The sequence below is a fragment of the Bombyx mandarina genome, chromosome 16, assembly GCF_030267445.1.
Source record: "Bombyx mandarina strain Sakado chromosome 16, ASM3026744v2".
Lineage (NCBI taxonomy): Eukaryota > Metazoa > Arthropoda > Insecta > Lepidoptera > Bombycidae > Bombyx > Bombyx mandarina.
In genome coordinates, this window is record NC_143222.1 from 8,768,800 (window position 1) to 8,786,813 (window position 18,014).

Consider the following 18,014-nt stretch of genomic DNA (forward strand, 5'->3'; position numbering starts at 1 on the left):
TTCAAACCCCCAGCATTCAAACCGAAACGCATTAATGCTTCACGGCAGAAATAGGCTGGGTGGTTGTTCATACCCGCGCGGGCTCACAAGAAGACTCAACACCAGTAATTGCACAATTTGATAATAAACATTGCTCAATTGATCATCAAATCATTGTTCCATTGCCGTGGAACGCTCCTTTTTTCTTTCATTCAGTCCACAAACATCCATTACCGGGGATATAGGCTCGCCTAAGCCTCGTCACAACGACCTACGCTGCCTGTATATTACCGTAAGATGCAGCATGGATAAACCTCCCACAAGGTGGACTGACGATCTGTTGAAGGTTGGCGAGAATCCGTAGAAGTCATTCAGTCACCGTCGACGCCCTAGACACGTCCTTACGGATCCATCAGATCCAATAACCTTTGCACTAGACGCCTTCAGCTCTAACACTAGGAGCAGGCTTAGGGACCCCGGTAACCGTACTCGTCGAACTCGACAAAGAGTTCGACGTGCAACCTAACCCATGAATCAGCTCGCTGAGTTTCTCGCCGGATCTTCTCAGCGGGTCGCGAGTCCGATCCGGTAGTAGATTCATTCGCGAAGCAGCCGCATGGGCTGTTAGGTCTCCTTCAGAGGCGCTCGGGCAGCTGTTAGCAAATGCCACCCCTTCTGGCTGAGCCTTTGCTCGCCCACCTGTCCTGGTGAAACTGGAAAGGCCTCCGGACCACCAGTAATCCTTCAATCAAAAAAAAAAAGAAGTCATTCGTGAATATTTGGTAAATACGTATTTCATTAGAAAAATTGGTACCTGTCTGCGAGATTTGAACACCGACACAGTCACATCGCTTGGTGCATGTGTAACGGGTGCCTTACCTTTTGGGCCACGACGACTTCAAATATCATATTCATTCAAAACACACCACACACATACCACACACACAAGAACACCTGGTTAATCTAATATTAATAATTTAATTCAACTTTTAGTGAGTTCTAAGTTACATCATTGGAATGCTATAGAATTTATTTCTGTTCATTTCGTATCTTCATAAAAGACATTTCGCGATTTGGTTCGCGGTTTGTATGATGATTCTTACTCAGTTTTGACAATACTGTATTATGTCAGGTGATTCGATTTTCCGTTAGAATAATATTTCAAATTGTTTTGAAAATATTCAATTAGTACGAAAAATCGCAGATGTTTGGTTGAGAAAATAAAATTATCAAGTAACTGTTTGCTAATCTTGATTCTCAGAGAGGAGGCAGGCAAATACCCATAAATTATAATAATAATTTGTAATTATATTAGTGAATTGATTTTTGTTTCGTTTACTCTACTTTCAAATTTAATTACGGCTCTCGCCTGTATTTTCCCAAATACATAATAATATAATGAACACAACACATTTAAAACTGCCCACAATATACGTTTATAAATAATAATTGTTATCGCTTATTTACCACCACTTATTTGATAAAAGCTATAAAATATACCCGTTATTATTTATGCCAAGTTATTAATTGTCAATATAATAACTCGTTACTTATTGTAAATATAATAACTTGTAAATAGACAAAAATAATGGGGTGCATTTGAAGAGACCTACACTCAGCACTGGGTGGACACGGGTTGAAGAAGAGAGACAATAACACGATAAAACCCGTGAAACCGTTTGTATTAGAATGCACGAGAAAGAAGTTGAAGTTAGAAGTCGAAAGAAGTTACGAAATTCAAATTTTGTATTCGAAGAGTAGTAAGATACTATTTGGGAGAATTGGGTAATGCAGATCGAGAAAAAGTGGTGCTGTCCCTACGACTGACCGATTCATATAATAATACATATATTAATAACTGGTGCATCATTTTCCGAGACGACTGATTTTTTTTTGTTTCAGGTGGGATTATTCACAACGCACAGACAGTGCTAAATAAAAACTATACCTACGAAAAAAATTATAATCAAAAACTCGAAGTTTAAATTTTTGCAATTTAAATTTCGATAAATCAGAAAAAGGAGAACTAAAAGTTCCAATTTTAGTGACAATTACTTTACGAGTTTAAAGTACGAAGCTAACCTCTGCAGAGTTCATCGTGTGTCGTCCTTTGAAATAGAGTAAATATTTTGTTAGCTGTGTTTTCTTTATAGTTTTCAAAAGAACAAACATTATTATCACTAACTACGTGGATGTATTGTTTTATTTTTAAATAATATCTCATATTTTGTTCGGTCGCGGGTGGAAGAACTGGGACGCTCGACCTGGTGTAAACATTTTAATAAATAAACGCTAAAAAATCTGCAACAACCAGTAATTTCTTCAGTATACACTGAAGCAGAAAGGTCACAAGAGAAGGACATACAGATGATGAATAGCAGAATGGACGTAGTGTAGTTGACGAGCTCACTAACTCTGCTGTCTTGAAAATGAACTGAAAGGTATATTATAATGTCTACTATTTCCTTAATAAAACAGTTTGTATTTCAGTAGCGTTAGTATTAATTTTCTTGGCATCTTAAAATAAAATAATTATTACTATGTGACTTTTTGTTATAATCTTTTGCAAATCATTTTGTACGTTTGGTATGTTTTGAATATTTTTGTGTTCGGAAGGTAAAATTTGAATGACATTATTATAAAAATAGTAGTAATTTTTTGTTTTAACTCACTAGTAATATCCGATATCATTGTAATTGTTGTTCAATGTATCTAATTTTTTTAAGGGATTTTATGACCTGGTAACTGAGACCTTTAAGTCATGTCTTATTTTAATGTATATTCATATTTTTATGAAAAATGATATTATGGAGTGAAATGAAATGAAGATGATTAATTTGAGACATTAATCAAATGGGATGAAATTAAATGAGATCATATGAGATGAAATATAATCTCAGTAAAATGGTGGTCATTTACTAAGATTTTTCAGTGGACTTTTTGGAGGTTCCCGAGAAGTTACGTCCAGCGGCTTTGTTTCATTTTCTCACATTTGTGCACTTTCACAGATATTAAACAGTTAATAAACCACAATTATTACACATTTAAATCTGAATAAACACTAAATAGACAAAATAAAACAAATCACACAACTTCACTCCTCGCGTTCCCGCCAAAAAGTCCAATGTATCAAAAAATAAATTTGTTCAAACTACCCTCATGTCTCCCATTTTGTGTTGATAGTACTATCACGAAACCTTCACTGATGTACTCTTCTAAAGTAACATGTATAAAGAAGACGTGTACGACGTAATGTTACGATATATTGTTAAATAATGAAGAGGACAATATTTTTGATATAAATTCGATGTTTAGCAAATAGTGCAATAATCTAATTACGTAATGCATATTGAAATCAATTAAGGCGAATCATCTACTCCTCGGCTCACCCCTATTGTATTGACAAATACACACAAATGACGTCACAGGAAGTGAAAGAAATACGTAATGAATTAAAACTGTATTCGGTTAACTTAGTTATTCAGTATTTCACATGTTTCAGCAACTATTACTACTGTATGACATTTATTTAAGCCTTTGAAGCATCGAATAAAGAATTCCTGTGAAATGTTTCGTGTGATCGCTCATTTATGCGGTCTCATTGTTCTGATCGCCGTTCACACTAACAAAGCGGCAGAGATCAGGATCGATCCGGATATTTTTGGTTTTCAAAGCGCTATATTATACGAAAGCAACTTTGTGTTCCCTGGTGAGCATTCTTTAATTTAGTAAATAACAGAGGATGAACGAGCTTTTCTTGTTTTTTTTTTATAAATTGTGTTTTTTAGAAATTATATATTTAAATACGAATTACATATTGATATTATATTATATATTATTTGTAATTTTCTTTCTAGAAAAAAAAAATGTTTAAGTTGATTATCTTTTTTTTGGGTGGACGAGCTCACAGCCCACCTGGTCTTAAGTGGTTACTAGAGCCCATACATCTACAACGTAAATGCGCCACCCACCTTGAGATATAAGTTCTAAGGGTCTCAGTATAGTTACAGGTGATTGAAAACACGAATAAAACAACATTTTCTGAAAATAAATCGTAGCTAGATCGATTTTTCGCCCCCAAAATCCCTTGTATACTAAAATCGTTGGAGACGTTTCCGAGATACAGATTATTTAAATATTTATTATACACAAGAATTGCTCGTTTAAAGATATAAGATTATGTTTTTTTTAATTATTAAATTTTTGTTAATATAATCGGTAAAAGAAACATTAAGTAATCGTAAACGTCAAGCTGTCCTTTTTTAATTTCATATTACTGTGTTTGTGGACGAGCTCACGGCCCTCTTGGCGTTAAGTGGTAACCGAAGCCATAAATCCATCTTGAGGAACGAATTCTACTAATATTATCAGAAACGCATTACTGCTTCGCGACTGAAATAGGCAGGACGGTAGTACCTACCCGGGAGGGCTCACGACACCCTACAAATAGTACAAATTTAGCTTATATGAGATTCGAGGATAATGAGAAAGCATTTGAGATATGAGATTGAAGTCTCAATGAAATTTCTCACCACCACCACCATCAATTTATACGAAGATAATACTACCACTTCAATAGCTTTAAGGTTATTTATGAAATTTAGGTACAATGTGGTGTGGTGCAGGACATGTGGCAGAGAGTTACGAGGATTTGGGTTCGGAGTGGGAGACCGACATGTGCTGTCGGGAGCACGATCACTGCACTGACCTCATACCCGCCGGGGAGACCAAGCACAGTCTCACCAATGACGGCTTCTATGCCAGGTAATATTTTAACGATTTTAAATAATAGGTTGGGGAAAAAGTTTCTTCGCATTTTTTAAGAAAATTTTATAACATTTTTTTAATATTCCGTATTTACATTTAACTAAAGTATGCAGGTACCATTTTATTCGATAACTTTTCTTTATAAGATTCACTCATCTTGAGAGTACGAAAAATAAATGAAAATCACACATTTTCCTAAATTGAATTTGGAATTATCTTCTTTAAAATTTAAACTTTTAATAATACCTAAACCAGTCAGATACAAATATAATAGTATAGCCAAAGAGATTTTATTACAAGTTCATACATACTATAATGCGAAAAGACTTTTTCCAAAAACCTATTATACCTAGTCAGGTCATAAGTATTGTCACACAGTAAAAACTTTTCTTGAATGCTGGCCACAAAAAAGTTTATTGAATTCGAATTTCGAATTGTTCATGAAAATAAAAATGTATATACTTTTAGAATTTTACTAATTTTTAAATATGGAGTGGACGCTTAAAGAAGACCGTGTTGTAGTTATTGCGTTGCATCGTTGCGGTTACGCGCCAATTCAAATTTTTAACATACTGAAAAATTTGAATATGACCAAAAGATTCGTTTATCGTACCATCAAACGATACAATGAAGACTCTAGTGTAGATGACAGGTCAAGAAGTGGTCGCCCTCGGTCTGTTAGGACTCCAGCAGTGATAAAAGCTGTGAAGGCGCGAATTCAAAGAAATCCCAAACGTAAGCAGAAACTGTTGGCTCTTCAGATGGGGTTAAGCAGAACCACGGTGAAAAGGGTGTTAAATGAAGACTTAGGGCTTCGGGCATATCGAAGAAAAACAGGACATCGTTTGAATGCTCGTCTAATGGACCCGAGACTGAAGAGATGCCGCGCTTTGTTGAAGCGGTACGCGGGAAAAAAATATCGGGAAATTCTTTTTTCGGATGAAAAAATTTTTACCGTAGAAGAGAGCTACGACAAACAAAATGATAAGGTGTACGCACACAGTAGTGAAGAAGCGAGCAACCGTATTCCGCGTGTCCAACGAGGTCATTTTCCATCCTCGCTCATGGTATGGTTGGGAGTTTCTTATTGGGGCTTAACAGAGGTACATTTTTGTGAGAAAGGTGTAAAAACGAATGCAGTTGTGTATCAAAATACAGTCCTGACGAACCTTGTGGAACCTGTTTCTCATACCATGTTCAATAACAGGCACTGGGTATTCCAACAAGATTCGGCGCCAGCTCATAGAGCGAAGAGCACACAAGACTGGCTGGCGGCGCGTGAAATCGACTTCATCCGGCACGAAGACGCCCTCCTCCAGTCCAGATTTGAATCCGTTAGATTACAAGATATGGCAACACTTGGAGGAAAAGGCGTGCTCAAAGCCTCATCCCAATTTGGAGTCACTCAAGACATCCTTAATTAAGGCAGCCGCCGATATTGACATGGACCTCGTTCGTGCTGCGATAGACGACTGGCCGCGCAGATTGAAGGCCTGTATTCAAAATCACGGAGGTCATTTTGAATAAACTTTAGTGTCATAAGAATCTATGTTTTGTTAAGTTCATTTTGGTATATAAATGGTTACATAATGAATAAACTTGTTTCAATTATTTTACATTAAACATGTGACAGAATTTATGACCTGACTAGGTATATATGGCGAAGGAAGATCTTCCAGCAACTTTTTTGTTCGGCAAACGAGCATTATCGCTTGGAGCTAGGATATCACTAAACGATTTTTTTTTTTAAATTAATATTGATACCTTTCATATTTTTGTCATTCTATTCCTGTACCTATTCGCTGGTAGCCTAACTACGCCCGGACCTGTAGGTGAGCTCACGGGCTCAACCCGAGAGAATTTGCTAACACTAGCCCTAGCAAGATCAGCGCTTCGCCGAATCTATAACTAGTTCAGAATACGATTCATGGAGAGCTCAGTAAGCTGTATCTATGGGTTAGTTCGCTCGTCGAGCTCTTCGTCATAATCAACAAGTTGACTAAGATTTTCGTCAAATTACTTCTAATCGCTGATAGCTACATAATTCAAATTAATGCCAGAAAATATAACCTATTTTCTTTAGTCATCGAATGAAATGTTTTCCGAATTTGACGTCATTAAAATAACTACAAAACAGTACTAGTTACAACCCAGCTCCAGACACAAATTTAAAGGCCGACATTGAAGCATTTGGGCAGTGATTCTCAACTTTTAGAAAAGAGAAAGGTAAGCTGCACAAATAAAAATCGTCCACTTATCTATAGTGGTAGGACACAGTGTAAAACAATATGATAATGATTTTGATTGTAAAATTTGGTTACACATTTTAAGAATTCGGCGGCTCACAAAAGGGCATAATGGTTGAGAATCACTGCTTTAGGTTAAAAAATATATTTTTTTATTGCTTAGTTGAGTGAACGAGTTCACGGCCCACCTGGTGTTAAGTGGTTACCGAAGCCCATACATATCTACAACGAAAATGCCGTCACCTACCTTGAGATATAAGTTCTAAGGTCTCAGTATAGTTACAACGGTTGCCCCACCCTTCAAAGAGGCAGAAATAGGCAGGGTGGTGGTACCTACCCGTGCGGACACACAAGAGGTCCTACCACCAGTAATAAATTATTTAATTTAAAATAATTTCATTTTTTTCAGATTAAGCTGTGAATGTGATGAAAAGTTTCGGCTATGTCTTAAAAATGCTAATACGGATATATCGCATACAGTTGGCATGACGTACTTCGATACTATTGGAACGAAGTGTTACAGAAAGGACTACCCGGTCGTAGGTTGCCAGATGTACGGAGGGTGAGTACTAAGCTTACAAAAGACTAGCGGCCCGCTCCGGCTCCGCTCGGGTCTTTAAAATACACATGGTGAGGTCCCGCGTCCTTTCACGGCAGTGCTTTTGCAAGAGACTTAGTTCTTCGAGTGAAGCCTTATTTGGGTCCGGCTAATTAACCGCCGCCCGACATTCGGCGTGGACTCAAACAGGTTCTTAATACAATCTGTTTTAATTACAGCATGTTTATGCCAATTTGTTTGGAGTACGAATTCGATAAGAAGAGCGAACAGATCTACCAGTGGTTCGACGTCAAGGGGTACTCTGAGTGAACACGAACCTACTGAAATCACTTCCAGGAAAGTGCAGGATTTTTTCTCTTATTCTTTTCTCTTATATCCGTTATAGACTAGTCAACAAGTGCCATTTGCACTAACTTATTTCAGCAGTCTCCGAAAACTATAAATGAGGTGTCATTCGATTCGGAATGGCATTTAGATTATTTTTGAAAAAAATGAAGTTCCGCTTGCAAAAATTGTAAAAGCTATTAACAATTAAGTAAAAAAAAAGGGGGGTTTAGTTTTTTGCAAATATCTCAAAAAGTAATAAAAAAGCGTATTATTGTTCATTCATTTATTAAGTTAGTGCCTGATTTTTTAAATTTTTTATTTTCATATTTAGTATGTTTAAAAAATGTTTATTGTTAAAGTTTCCAAAGTGGGCGTGGCTTGTCCAAGCCCGAGTACCCGTTTTCGGCGTATTTTCATCCCTCTGGGAAAATTTTAAATATTGTTCTTACAGTTTCAGGAACCGAGACTTTTTTAGGAAATTTCCTCCTCTTTTTGAATATTTTTTCAAATTTGTAAAACCTTTATTACTTTTTGAGATATTTGCAAAAAACTAACCCCCCCCCCCCCCTTTTTTAAGTTAATTGTTAATAACTTTACAAATTTTGCAAGCGGAGCTTCATTTTTTTCAAAATCATCTAGATGCCATTCCGAATCGAATGACACCTTATTTATGATTTTCCGAGCATGCTGAAAAAAGTTGGTCCAAATGGCACTTGTTGACTAGTCTATTAAGAAAAAATAATAAATTATAACTCAATATTATTTTATGTATTGTATAATAAATATATAAATAATTAATAAGAACTTATTTTATGTAGAATCGATTGTGTTATTGTTTAAAAAAGAATTGAGTATTTTTTTAATATTTGTTTGATCAACGAGGAAAAAAGGATGTTAACAATTAAATGAGATTATCATGAGAATTTAAATAATTTAATTATACTCTGAAGATAGATGAATAAAATGAAAATCTAAGTATACAAAATGTGATTTAATTTAACATAAATATAAACTATACGTAAGTGAAGGAATTTAAAACGAAAAAGTAGTTTATTTAAAATCGCTGGGACGAAATGGCACCTTGGCAAACTTAAGGTCATTAGCATTCGATGTTTATATTTATTGCTTGCTCATTTGTGACAGCTGTGTGAAGTTAATATTATCATTATTACGAGTATAACACCAAATTGATAACTCTAGAGAGTTAGTTAAATCAATTAAACCCGGTGATCTACGTTTTAGATATGTCAGGATTTATATACTTCGTTATACCATTGGCTTGATTTCCCACAGACACAGCCCACTGAGTTTCTCGCCGGATCTTCTCAGTGAGTCGCGTTTCCGACCCGGTGGTAGATTCTGCGAAGCACTGCTTTTGCTAGGGTCAGTGTTAGCAACTCTCCGGTTTGAGCCCCGTGAGCTCACCTGCACACGCTAGGGTAAGCTGAAATAGCCTCTCAAGACTATCAGCAATTTATAAAAAAAAAAGGCTTGATTCTAGAATATTACCGCTTCTAGAATAGAAGCATGCAGCATTTAAAATATATTTATAAACTGCCAATGTTCGTTACCGAATTTTGAAATTGCACCTTTGTTTTTTAATTCGGTGATTGCTAAAAGTACCTTATCACTACTTCATTGTATAAATGAAATCATGGTTTAATTTAAATGATTGATTGCGTCTGCTTTATTGTACACCAAAGTATCTATATATTATGTGTTCCGTTTGACGTCCGAAGTCCATTATGAGAGTACATCGTATGATTTCCACTTCAGGTCGCTAAATTTGACTACTTCCGTTTCCTAAGTCCCACCTACAGCGCCCTCTATAACGTCTGGAACCGAACCAACAAGCAAAGACAAGCCGCCATATTTGTCATTGTTGCGTCGTTTTTTCCCACGTGCGGTCGTTAATATTTAAAAAAAAAAAAAAAGTTAATAGTTTAAAATGTTATAAGCAACTTTCGAGATTTAAAGTAGAAAGTTTGTTTCAAACAAGTGTTATGATTATATTCCGTTTCGTGAAACCTCCAAGACTCTACAATGAGTGACGAGGTCATCGCGCCTTTTCAAAGTAAAACTTAAGTGAGGATAGTTCTTCGACTTCTTGGGATATTTCTTCGGGTCCGTCGGAAAATAAAGACGAGGGACCAGCAAAAAAAACTTCGAAAGCGTGACTGGTCACGAGATCTGAATAAAAGGTTTGACTTACTGTCTCAATAATGGGTGAGTCATGTGAATAATATTTTAACTTCGAATCATGCTATTGCTGGTCGTGCACCAGTGGTCCCGCCTTTACACTTACAAATACCAACATCTTATAATAATAAAGTGTCTGATCTGGTTTCAACTTCTAATCGAAATTCGACAACGACGAACAGTTTTTACGTCCGCTACCAGACCGTCCGTTACCAGAAGCGGGTAGGTTTGAGATTTGAGCGTTTCTATAAACGAACTAGATATATAAAGATTTGACTAGCCGACTTGGAATGCGGTGCGCTATACAGAGGTTAAATTTTGCTGCGTTATCTAATGCTATCTTGGCACAGAACAAATGCGTTATACTGCCATGCAAACCTTGCCGACTGGTCAAATTCAGCGGTTGTTCAGCTTAATACTTCCGCCATTTACGAAAAGTTGAAACGGCTATTTGGTAACTATTTCGGCTATAAAAGTTTCTAACGATATTCTTCAAATAATTTACGGTAAGCGAACCGAGGTTATACGATGTCGTAGATACCTCTTAATGAAATTAAAGGATAGATATATCAGGGAAGATTTAGAGAAAATATCTTGTGATTATATGTTTAACCCCAACTTATTATTGGCATATATACAGAAGATTGGTGGTATTGATAAATGACAAAACGGCACCATCTGCTACTCGCATCCGGCCCACATCGCCGGAACCCTCGGCTTGTACTGCCAATGCAAAGCCATGTCGAGCTAGGCCACATTCCAATACATCTAAAGAGGCCGAAAACAGATATTCCGAGCGATGCTATCCAAATAATTCCTAAGCAAGAAAAACGGGGGGAGGGGGAACAAGTACAAAGAGGAACGAAAATCGGGAAATAAAAATAAATTACCCAACAGCACTTTCAGGCGGATGTCTAGGACTATAGCGAAGCACCTGGACTCGATCCACCAAACGTAATATTGAAATTAATAACAGGTTTTCAAATACCTTTAAACAAAACATGTCCATTGGTTCTTCCAAACTTGGATGTTTTAGCAAACTATCAAACTCCGTCACCTTTGATGTCAATCAAAATTCAAAATTTAATTCAATAGAGTTTTAGAACCCGCACCCCCGACACCGTCATTCATATTTCCTCTTTTCATACTACCCAAGACTAATGAAAGAATCGAACAATTTTCAACCTCAAGGCATTTAACAAGTACATGAAAGTCATTTTCACCTTTTCCACCATCAACGAGTTCCTAAGTTTTACAACAGATTGAGCAGGTTTCTCGGGATCAGTTATCCGGGTCGTCTACTTCAAATGACATGTCTGCCATTCGGCTTAGCTGCACCACCGCGGATGGATTTTTGCTTCAGTGACAAACTGAATAGCCAAAACACTTCAGAAGGGTCTGCGACTAGTGGTTATTCGCTTGTACACCAGGGCAGAGCACCTCCCGCCATCGGAGCAGAGTTCATCCATATTATCTGGAACCGCTGCGTTCATTGACAGTGCGTTTCCAGAGGTATTTTTTGCCACGTACCATCTGGCTATGGAATGAGCTCTCTCCACGGTGTTTCCCGAGCGCTATGACATGTCCTTCTTTAAATGAGGCTTGTGGAGAGAATTAAGCAATAGGCAGCGGCTTGGCTCTGCCCCTGGCGTTGCTGAAGTCCATGGGCGACGGTAACTTCTCACAAGGGCAAAAGACGTGTTGGAATCTCAAGTAACTATACTGAGACCTTAGAACTCATATCTCAAGGTGGGTGGCATCATTTACGCTGTAGATGTCTATGGGCTGCAGTAACTACTTAATACCAGGTGGGCTGTGAACTCGTCCACCCATATAAACGACCGGTTATGACACCGACGAGCTTGATAGACTTTCTGGGAATCGTATGGGACACCAAATCCAACACAAAGTCCCTGCCCAAGAATTTGCTCGTGCGATTTGCTGCTGGCAGTTGGAACCTAAAGCAGGCGCAAAGCCTCTTAGGATATCTCAACTTTGCGACTTTCATCACCCAACGGGGAAAGTTGCTATGCCGAGTCCTTGCAGTATCACAGCAACAAGCTCAGGAGATATCCTCATTTACCAAAGCAGTATTCGGACGAGGTACGTACAGAGCTGGATTGGTGGTTAGAGAAAGTCAGAGGATACCGATTCATCCACAGAGAATGGCCACGAACCACGTCATCACCGACGCGTCGGACATTCAGTGGGGAGCCCTTGTATCAGTATTTTCCTACATAAAGAACGAGGGAGGAGCCCGGTCACGATAATTGCTAGATCTGACTGGAAAATTGCTAACTTTAATAGACCACCTCAAAGTTGTACTTATCCCTCACCACTTACCACCGGGACTGTACAACACCGAAGCCTTCTCATAGAAGAAGCAACCACTAGGCTATTCAACCTGTGGGAAACACCAGACATAGACTTGTTCGCGTCTCGGACCGTTCATGGATAACAAACTATGTTACTCAAGACTTATTGAAACTCGCGGTAGGACCTCTTGTGAGTCCGCGCGAGTAGGTATTTTGCCGTGGTGCATTTCGGTTTGAAGGGTGGGGCAGCCGTTGTAACTATACCTGAGACCTTAGATCTTATATCTCAAGGTGGGTGGCGCATTTACGTTCTAGACGTCTATGGGCTCTAGTGACCACTTAATACCAGGTGGGCTGTGAGCTCGTCCACCCATCAAAGCAAAACTCGAACGCCTGCCTCTACAACGCGTTCATTAGATCTTGGCATTACTGACTAGCATGGCCGTCTCCGCCGCTCAGTCTGATATCCAGAGTGCTGGACCACCTCAACTCAACCTCAGGTCGGTACATACTAGTGGTACCCAAGTGCAAGAAGCCCTTTTGGAGGCCAGACCTGAAATCACCTGCCCTCAAACGACTCGTGAAGCTCAGAGAACTGAGCATCAGTCTGGTGGACACTGATAATGCTACCGCCAGCCCAAGTCAGCAATCTACACCTGAAAGCTTGGCTCATTTTTAGAATAAGGGGTAAGGTTTTGTCAAGAAAATAGTATTAATTCTCGTGTACCCGAATTAGCAAATGTAGCTAGATTTCTCGATTATCTGTATTTATCTCATGGTCTCTCCTACCGGACCATTCTAGTTCATAAGTCTGTTATAGCGTCCGTTTGTGAAACTATATCGGGTATAAAAATAGCTTCGAGTCCGATAGTGAAACACATACTGAAATCTATTTCCTTGGCAAAGCCTGCACCTTTTTTTTAAATTACCCATATTTGGGTCGAAAACTAATTCATCTTTACACCAACAGTCCAGTTGGACATTCGTGGCTGCTCCTGACTAATACATCGATACAGTATTCTGGCTACGCAATCTAGTGAATATGACACAGCAAACCAGAGGAAATTTTAGTAATCTATTCTTAGCAACTAAAGGCTCCACTAAGCCAGCTACTACAGCGATGACTAGTAGTTGGGTAAAAAGTTTTTTAGGAGACTCAGGCCTCAGTTGGAAGTTGTAGAGCGGTGGTGAAAACTTTAAACTGGGTAGGAAATTATCAAATTAATGATATTTTAGCTAAAGCTAACTGATAACATGAACATACTTTTAGAAAGTTCTATCAAAAACATAATATATTATTGATGCATCAAACACTGATATAAATTCTGAGAAATCTTTCTCAGTATTTTCGTCCTAAATCGTATTAGGTCGATTTGAATTAAGTGGGTAATATTATACGGCTACCTTCAATTATTTTAAATTATGTGCTTAATTCAAGCTTTGCTTCAATTAAACATAATAAGTCACATTGTTGCTTTTTAAATATATATTATTTTATTTCAAATACAAGCCACCAGGAGATAACAAACAGTCTCTCATAATGGACTTCGGACGTCAAACGGAACACATAATATAGAAATTTTACCTTCCAATAAAATTTGTATTATGTTTCCTAAGACGTCCGAAGTCCAGATAATGTCTTCCTGGGGCTACATCCATCATTATGAGCCGAACAATGACAAATATGGCGGCTTGTCTTTGCTTGTTGGTTCGGTTCCAGACGTTATAGAGGGCGCTGTAGGTGGGACTTAGGAAACGGAAGTAGTCAAATTTAGCGACCTGAAGTGGAAATCATACGATGTACTCTCATAATAGACTTCGGACGTCTTAGGAAACATAATACAAATTTTATTGGAAGGTAAAATTTCTATATTAATACGTGAAGCAAAAACTTTGTACGCCTTTTTACGAAGATTGCGCAGACGGAGGAGTATGAAATTTCCCACATTAATAGAGAATACAGAGAAGGAGTGTAACATGCTAATATTTTTTTAAATTATACATAAAAATACATTAAATCAATAAATAAAACATTACACACACTAACGTGTATATGAGACAAACATGCACTCTTTTGTTTATTGTTAAAGTCTATGGTCTAATTGAGAATAGATTAATATTGTTTTGTCTATAGTATCATTTGTCTAGAGTACAAGCAGTAATGCGTCTCGGTTTGAAGGGTAGGGCAGCCGTTGGAACTACTTGCTGTTGCAGCTGTTGTAGATGTCTATGGGCTCCAGTAGCCATTTAACACCAGGTGGGATGTGAGCTTGTCCAACCATCTAAGCAATAAAAAAAATAAAAAATTCTTGCATTGAACGCTTTCAGCTCTAACACTAGGAGCAAGCTTAGGGACTCGGGTAACTGTACTCATCGAACTCGTCAAAGAGTTGGACGTGCAAATGCGTCAGCCCGCAGAGTTTTTCGCCGGAACTTCTCAGCGGGTCGTGACTCCGATCCGGTAGTAGATTTCGCAAACCAGCTCCCTTGAGTTTTTAGGTCTCCTCAGGATGCGCCCGGGCAGTTGTTAGCAAATCTCACCTCTCCTAGCTGGGAACTTGCTCGCCCACCTGTCCTGGTGAAAGTGAAAAGGCTACCGGGCCACTAGTAATACTTCATTTATAAAATAAAAAATAATAGTTAATCATCGGATAGACAAGATACATCGATGGAAACATCATAATTAGGGGGTGTGATTTTTTCTGTTGCAGTAGATGGTGAACTAAAGTTCGAACACCTGTGGAGTATTAACTAGGTCCCATAGACTAGAATGCCACCCATCATGATATTTAAGGCCCGAAGTCGAAGCTTTAAGTGTTCATTAAGTTGCTAATAATTATATGTATTTTGTCGACTTTTTCATTGGCTTTTGCATTCCTGAGCCTAAAATATCGTGTGAATTTCTCGAATAATACGTAGTTAAGTTTTATTAAATGTCATTTATTTCTGTTGTTTTTTTTTAAATTAAAATAACGTCATTAATTAGAGGTAACAAAATTTTTACATTACACTGTCTACCAGTGGCGGATTTAACCTAAGACCCGTAATAATTGATAATACTCGTGTAAAAGTTAGCATAACCAAGTATACCAAGTTGACAGCGTATGTTAGAGCAAATTACTAGTTGTAACAACTTATGTACCATATTCTTGCGAAATAAAACTAAATTTTTTCCCTAAATTTCTAAATCTATTTTGTTAAAAGTTGGCAATAAAGTAATTTCATTATGTAGTCTATATGGTGGATGCTGAGAAAGGGGCGGCTGATGGCTTGGGGCCTAGGGCGGCCGAAACTGCAAAGCCGCCACTGCTGTCTACAATATAGAACTGTATGGAAATGATTTTAAATCAAAGTTAAACAATAGTTTACAGCTCATTAACATCTTCCTTTAAAATAATCAATATTTATTAATTACCTACATATGATATTATCAAATCGGTTGGTTAAATTAAAATACTTCCTAATTCTTAACTAAAATTACAAACTATAGGAACAATGGTATCACATTAATATTGTTATACTATGGGCTGCATCCGGGAAGGTGTTCAATGTGTCCAGGTTATCAGTTGGCGTAGTTCCTGACGTCGAACCACTGGTAGATCTGTTCGCTCCTCGTGTCGTAATCGTACTCCAAACATTTCTTTCTGAATAATCTGTAACAGTTAAGCAATAGTTTAGAGATGCGAGCAGTGTTATCTTAGGACGACCTTGAACACGGTATCCTGTCGATAGTACTTCGTTAGATTCAGTACTGACCCTCCGTAAGTGTTGCAGCCTACGACAGGGTAGTCTCGTCTGTAGCACTTGGTGCCGAGCGCGTTGAAGTATATCTTGCCGATTCTGCGCGACGTCTTCGTGTTAGCTTTGTTCAGACACAGCCGGAATGCCTCGTCACATTTACAGTTCAACCTGGAAGAAAGATGATAACTATATTATGAAACTTCTACAATAACTATTGCCTTATTGAAGAACAAACTTATTGAATTTATAGTACTATATTATGTTTATTTCGTTTTCTTCAAATGTCCGTGTAGTAAGTACCTGGTGTAGAAGGCGTCGTTGGTGAGGCCGTGCTTGGTCTCCCCGGCGATTATGAGGTCAGTGCAGTGGTCGTGCTCCCGACAGCACATGTCAGTCTCGCGCGCTGAGCCCAGGTCCTCGTAGCTCTTCGCTATGTCCCCTTTACCGCACCATTTTGTACCTGAAAATAATAAAGACTATATTTTTAATTTTCTGATACTTTTTCGCTGGAACTAAGTATTCATTAAACGAACAGTTAGTCTGTAGTCAATACGCAGAAATTAAATACAATCATCTAGTAAAAAAACTCTTACCAGGAAATATGAAGTTGAACTTCTTCCTTGCTATTGTTTCACTTTGAATATCTAGTACGTCTTCATCGATATTAACAGCAGCGTCGTCCGCAAACCAGCTGCCGGTCACTCCGTTAATGTATAAAACGATAATTAGAAAGAAACAAAATAAACAAGCGGCCATTTTGAACACCTCAACGGCTTTATGTACTCGTACTGTTAAAGTATTGCACTGTTTGAAGAGCGTAAATTAGTAAATAAACCTGTATCGGCTAGTATTACTCTTGTGTTACTGAATGAAGGAAGTCACTGAATATGACTTTATATGTTTTTATCGTTCATTATTTTGTTCAAGTTTCCTTTAGCATGACGTCGTTGTGTTCATCAATAAACTGGGACTAGCCAAGAAGCAACAATACGTAAGCACATTTAGAGCGTACACATACGTAATACAATATATACAAATACATACGTGATACAAATATATTCCTACGTGGCGATGAGATAAAATCTGTGGTGTAAGCAAAATTAAAAAAAACCAATCTAGTACTAATCTACTATATGACGAACGAATTGAGAGCCTTCTCCTTTTCTACTTAAAATTGGTTAGAAGGGACACATTATTTTATTGTCTATACCTGTATCTACCTGTGTCTCGCTACCCCTCTCTCTCTTTCAGCCCACAAAGGTCGACTAGCCGAACATTACGATATGTTCTACAATAAGTAAATATCCGCCATCGCACTATGCTGGTATAAAGTTAAATTTACACTGCTGCTTATTCTCCAGTTACTCCCTCAGTAGCCTTTTAAAACATTCACCGATTCACTGAAATCCATCATGAGGTGAACGCTGTTTTTGCGTTGAGACAAAGGATGGAAGTTTCAATGATAATAAAGTAAAACAACCGTTATCGACTAATGCTTTAAAGTAGACAGATGTATGATAGATAGCGACTTGGCTCTGCCCCTGGCATTGCTGTGGTCCATGGGCGACGGTAACTACTTATCATCATGCTCGTTTGGCAATCACTACTAAAGAATCCGTTTAAATGTAAACTAGCCCCTTACCACGAAGTAATTTAACTTCCGGTAATTCTTCCACGCTGGTCTCGTATAAAGACTACATAAGAACATGGCTGACTGAATATGGATACGAATGGTACTAGTGTAATTCAAATTTAAAAAAAAACATATAACGTAAACGCACCTAATAACGACCCCTTAAAATCGGCACCCATTACCGCTCGTTTCATAAAATTGTAATTTTAAACTATTGTATTAAACTTAGACCAGTGCTTGCTTTATAC

The 18,014-nt window shown here is 37.9% G+C and overlaps 2 protein-coding genes across 3 annotated transcripts; one reads left to right on the plus strand and one right to left on the minus strand.

The window, feature by feature from the left end:
• The first annotated feature begins 2,190 nt into the window (after positions 1–2,190).
• On the plus strand, positions 2,191–9,016 carry LOC114250374 (phospholipase A2). 2 transcript variants are annotated; one of them, XM_089733756.1, is made up of 5 exons: positions 2,191–2,420; positions 3,514–3,688; positions 4,584–4,743; positions 7,402–7,554; positions 7,770–9,016. In XM_089733756.1, the coding sequence occupies exons 2-5, from the start codon at positions 3,547–3,549 to the stop codon at positions 7,858–7,860; spliced, it is 546 nt and encodes a 181-aa protein (XP_089589882.1). In that variant the 5' UTR covers positions 2,191–2,420; positions 3,514–3,546; the 3' UTR covers positions 7,861–9,016. The 2 variants fall into 2 exon arrangements, with proteins under 2 accessions (XP_089589882.1, XP_028040028.2); XM_028184227.2 differs by having other exon boundaries at positions 2,192–2,420; positions 3,482–3,688; positions 7,770–9,015.
• A 6,303-nt stretch (positions 9,017–15,319) lies between these two features.
• On the minus strand, positions 15,320–17,006 carry LOC114250391 (phospholipase A2-like). Its single transcript, XM_089733757.1, has 4 exons — positions 16,727–17,006; positions 16,434–16,593; positions 16,149–16,301; positions 15,320–16,045 (listed from the first exon to the last, which is right to left on the minus strand). The coding sequence occupies exons 1-4, from the start codon at positions 16,887–16,889 to the stop codon at positions 15,955–15,957; spliced, it is 567 nt and encodes a 188-aa protein (XP_089589883.1). The 5' UTR covers positions 16,890–17,006; the 3' UTR covers positions 15,320–15,954.
• Between the last annotated feature and the right edge of the window lie 1,008 nt (positions 17,007–18,014).

What these genes read in the sequence shown, in the direction of transcription:
- LOC114250374 (XM_089733756.1), top strand. Translation starts at nt 3,547, where the DNA reads ATGTTTCGTGTGATCGCTCATTTATGCGGTCTCATTGTTCTGATCGCC. An exon ending in AAGCAACTTTGTGTTCCCTG is followed by an intron (nt 3,689 to 4,583) that starts GTGAGCATTCTT and finishes TATGAAATTTAG; the next exon opens with GTACAATGTGGTGTGGTGCA. An exon ending in GGTTGCCAGATGTACGGAGG is followed by an intron (nt 7,555 to 7,769) that starts GTGAGTACTAAG and finishes TTTTAATTACAG; the next exon opens with CATGTTTATGCCAATTTGTT.
- LOC114250391 (XM_089733757.1), bottom strand. Translation starts at nt 16,889, where the DNA reads ATGGCCGCTTGTTTATTTTGTTTCTTTCTAATTATCGTTTTATACATT. An exon ending in GTTCAACTTCATATTTCCTG is followed by an intron (nt 16,594 to 16,726) that starts GTAAGAGTTTTT and finishes TATTATTTTCAG; the next exon opens with GTACAAAATGGTGCGGTAAA. An exon ending in AACGACGCCTTCTACACCAG is followed by an intron (nt 16,302 to 16,433) that starts GTACTTACTACA and finishes TCTTTCTTCCAG; the next exon opens with GTTGAACTGTAAATGTGACG.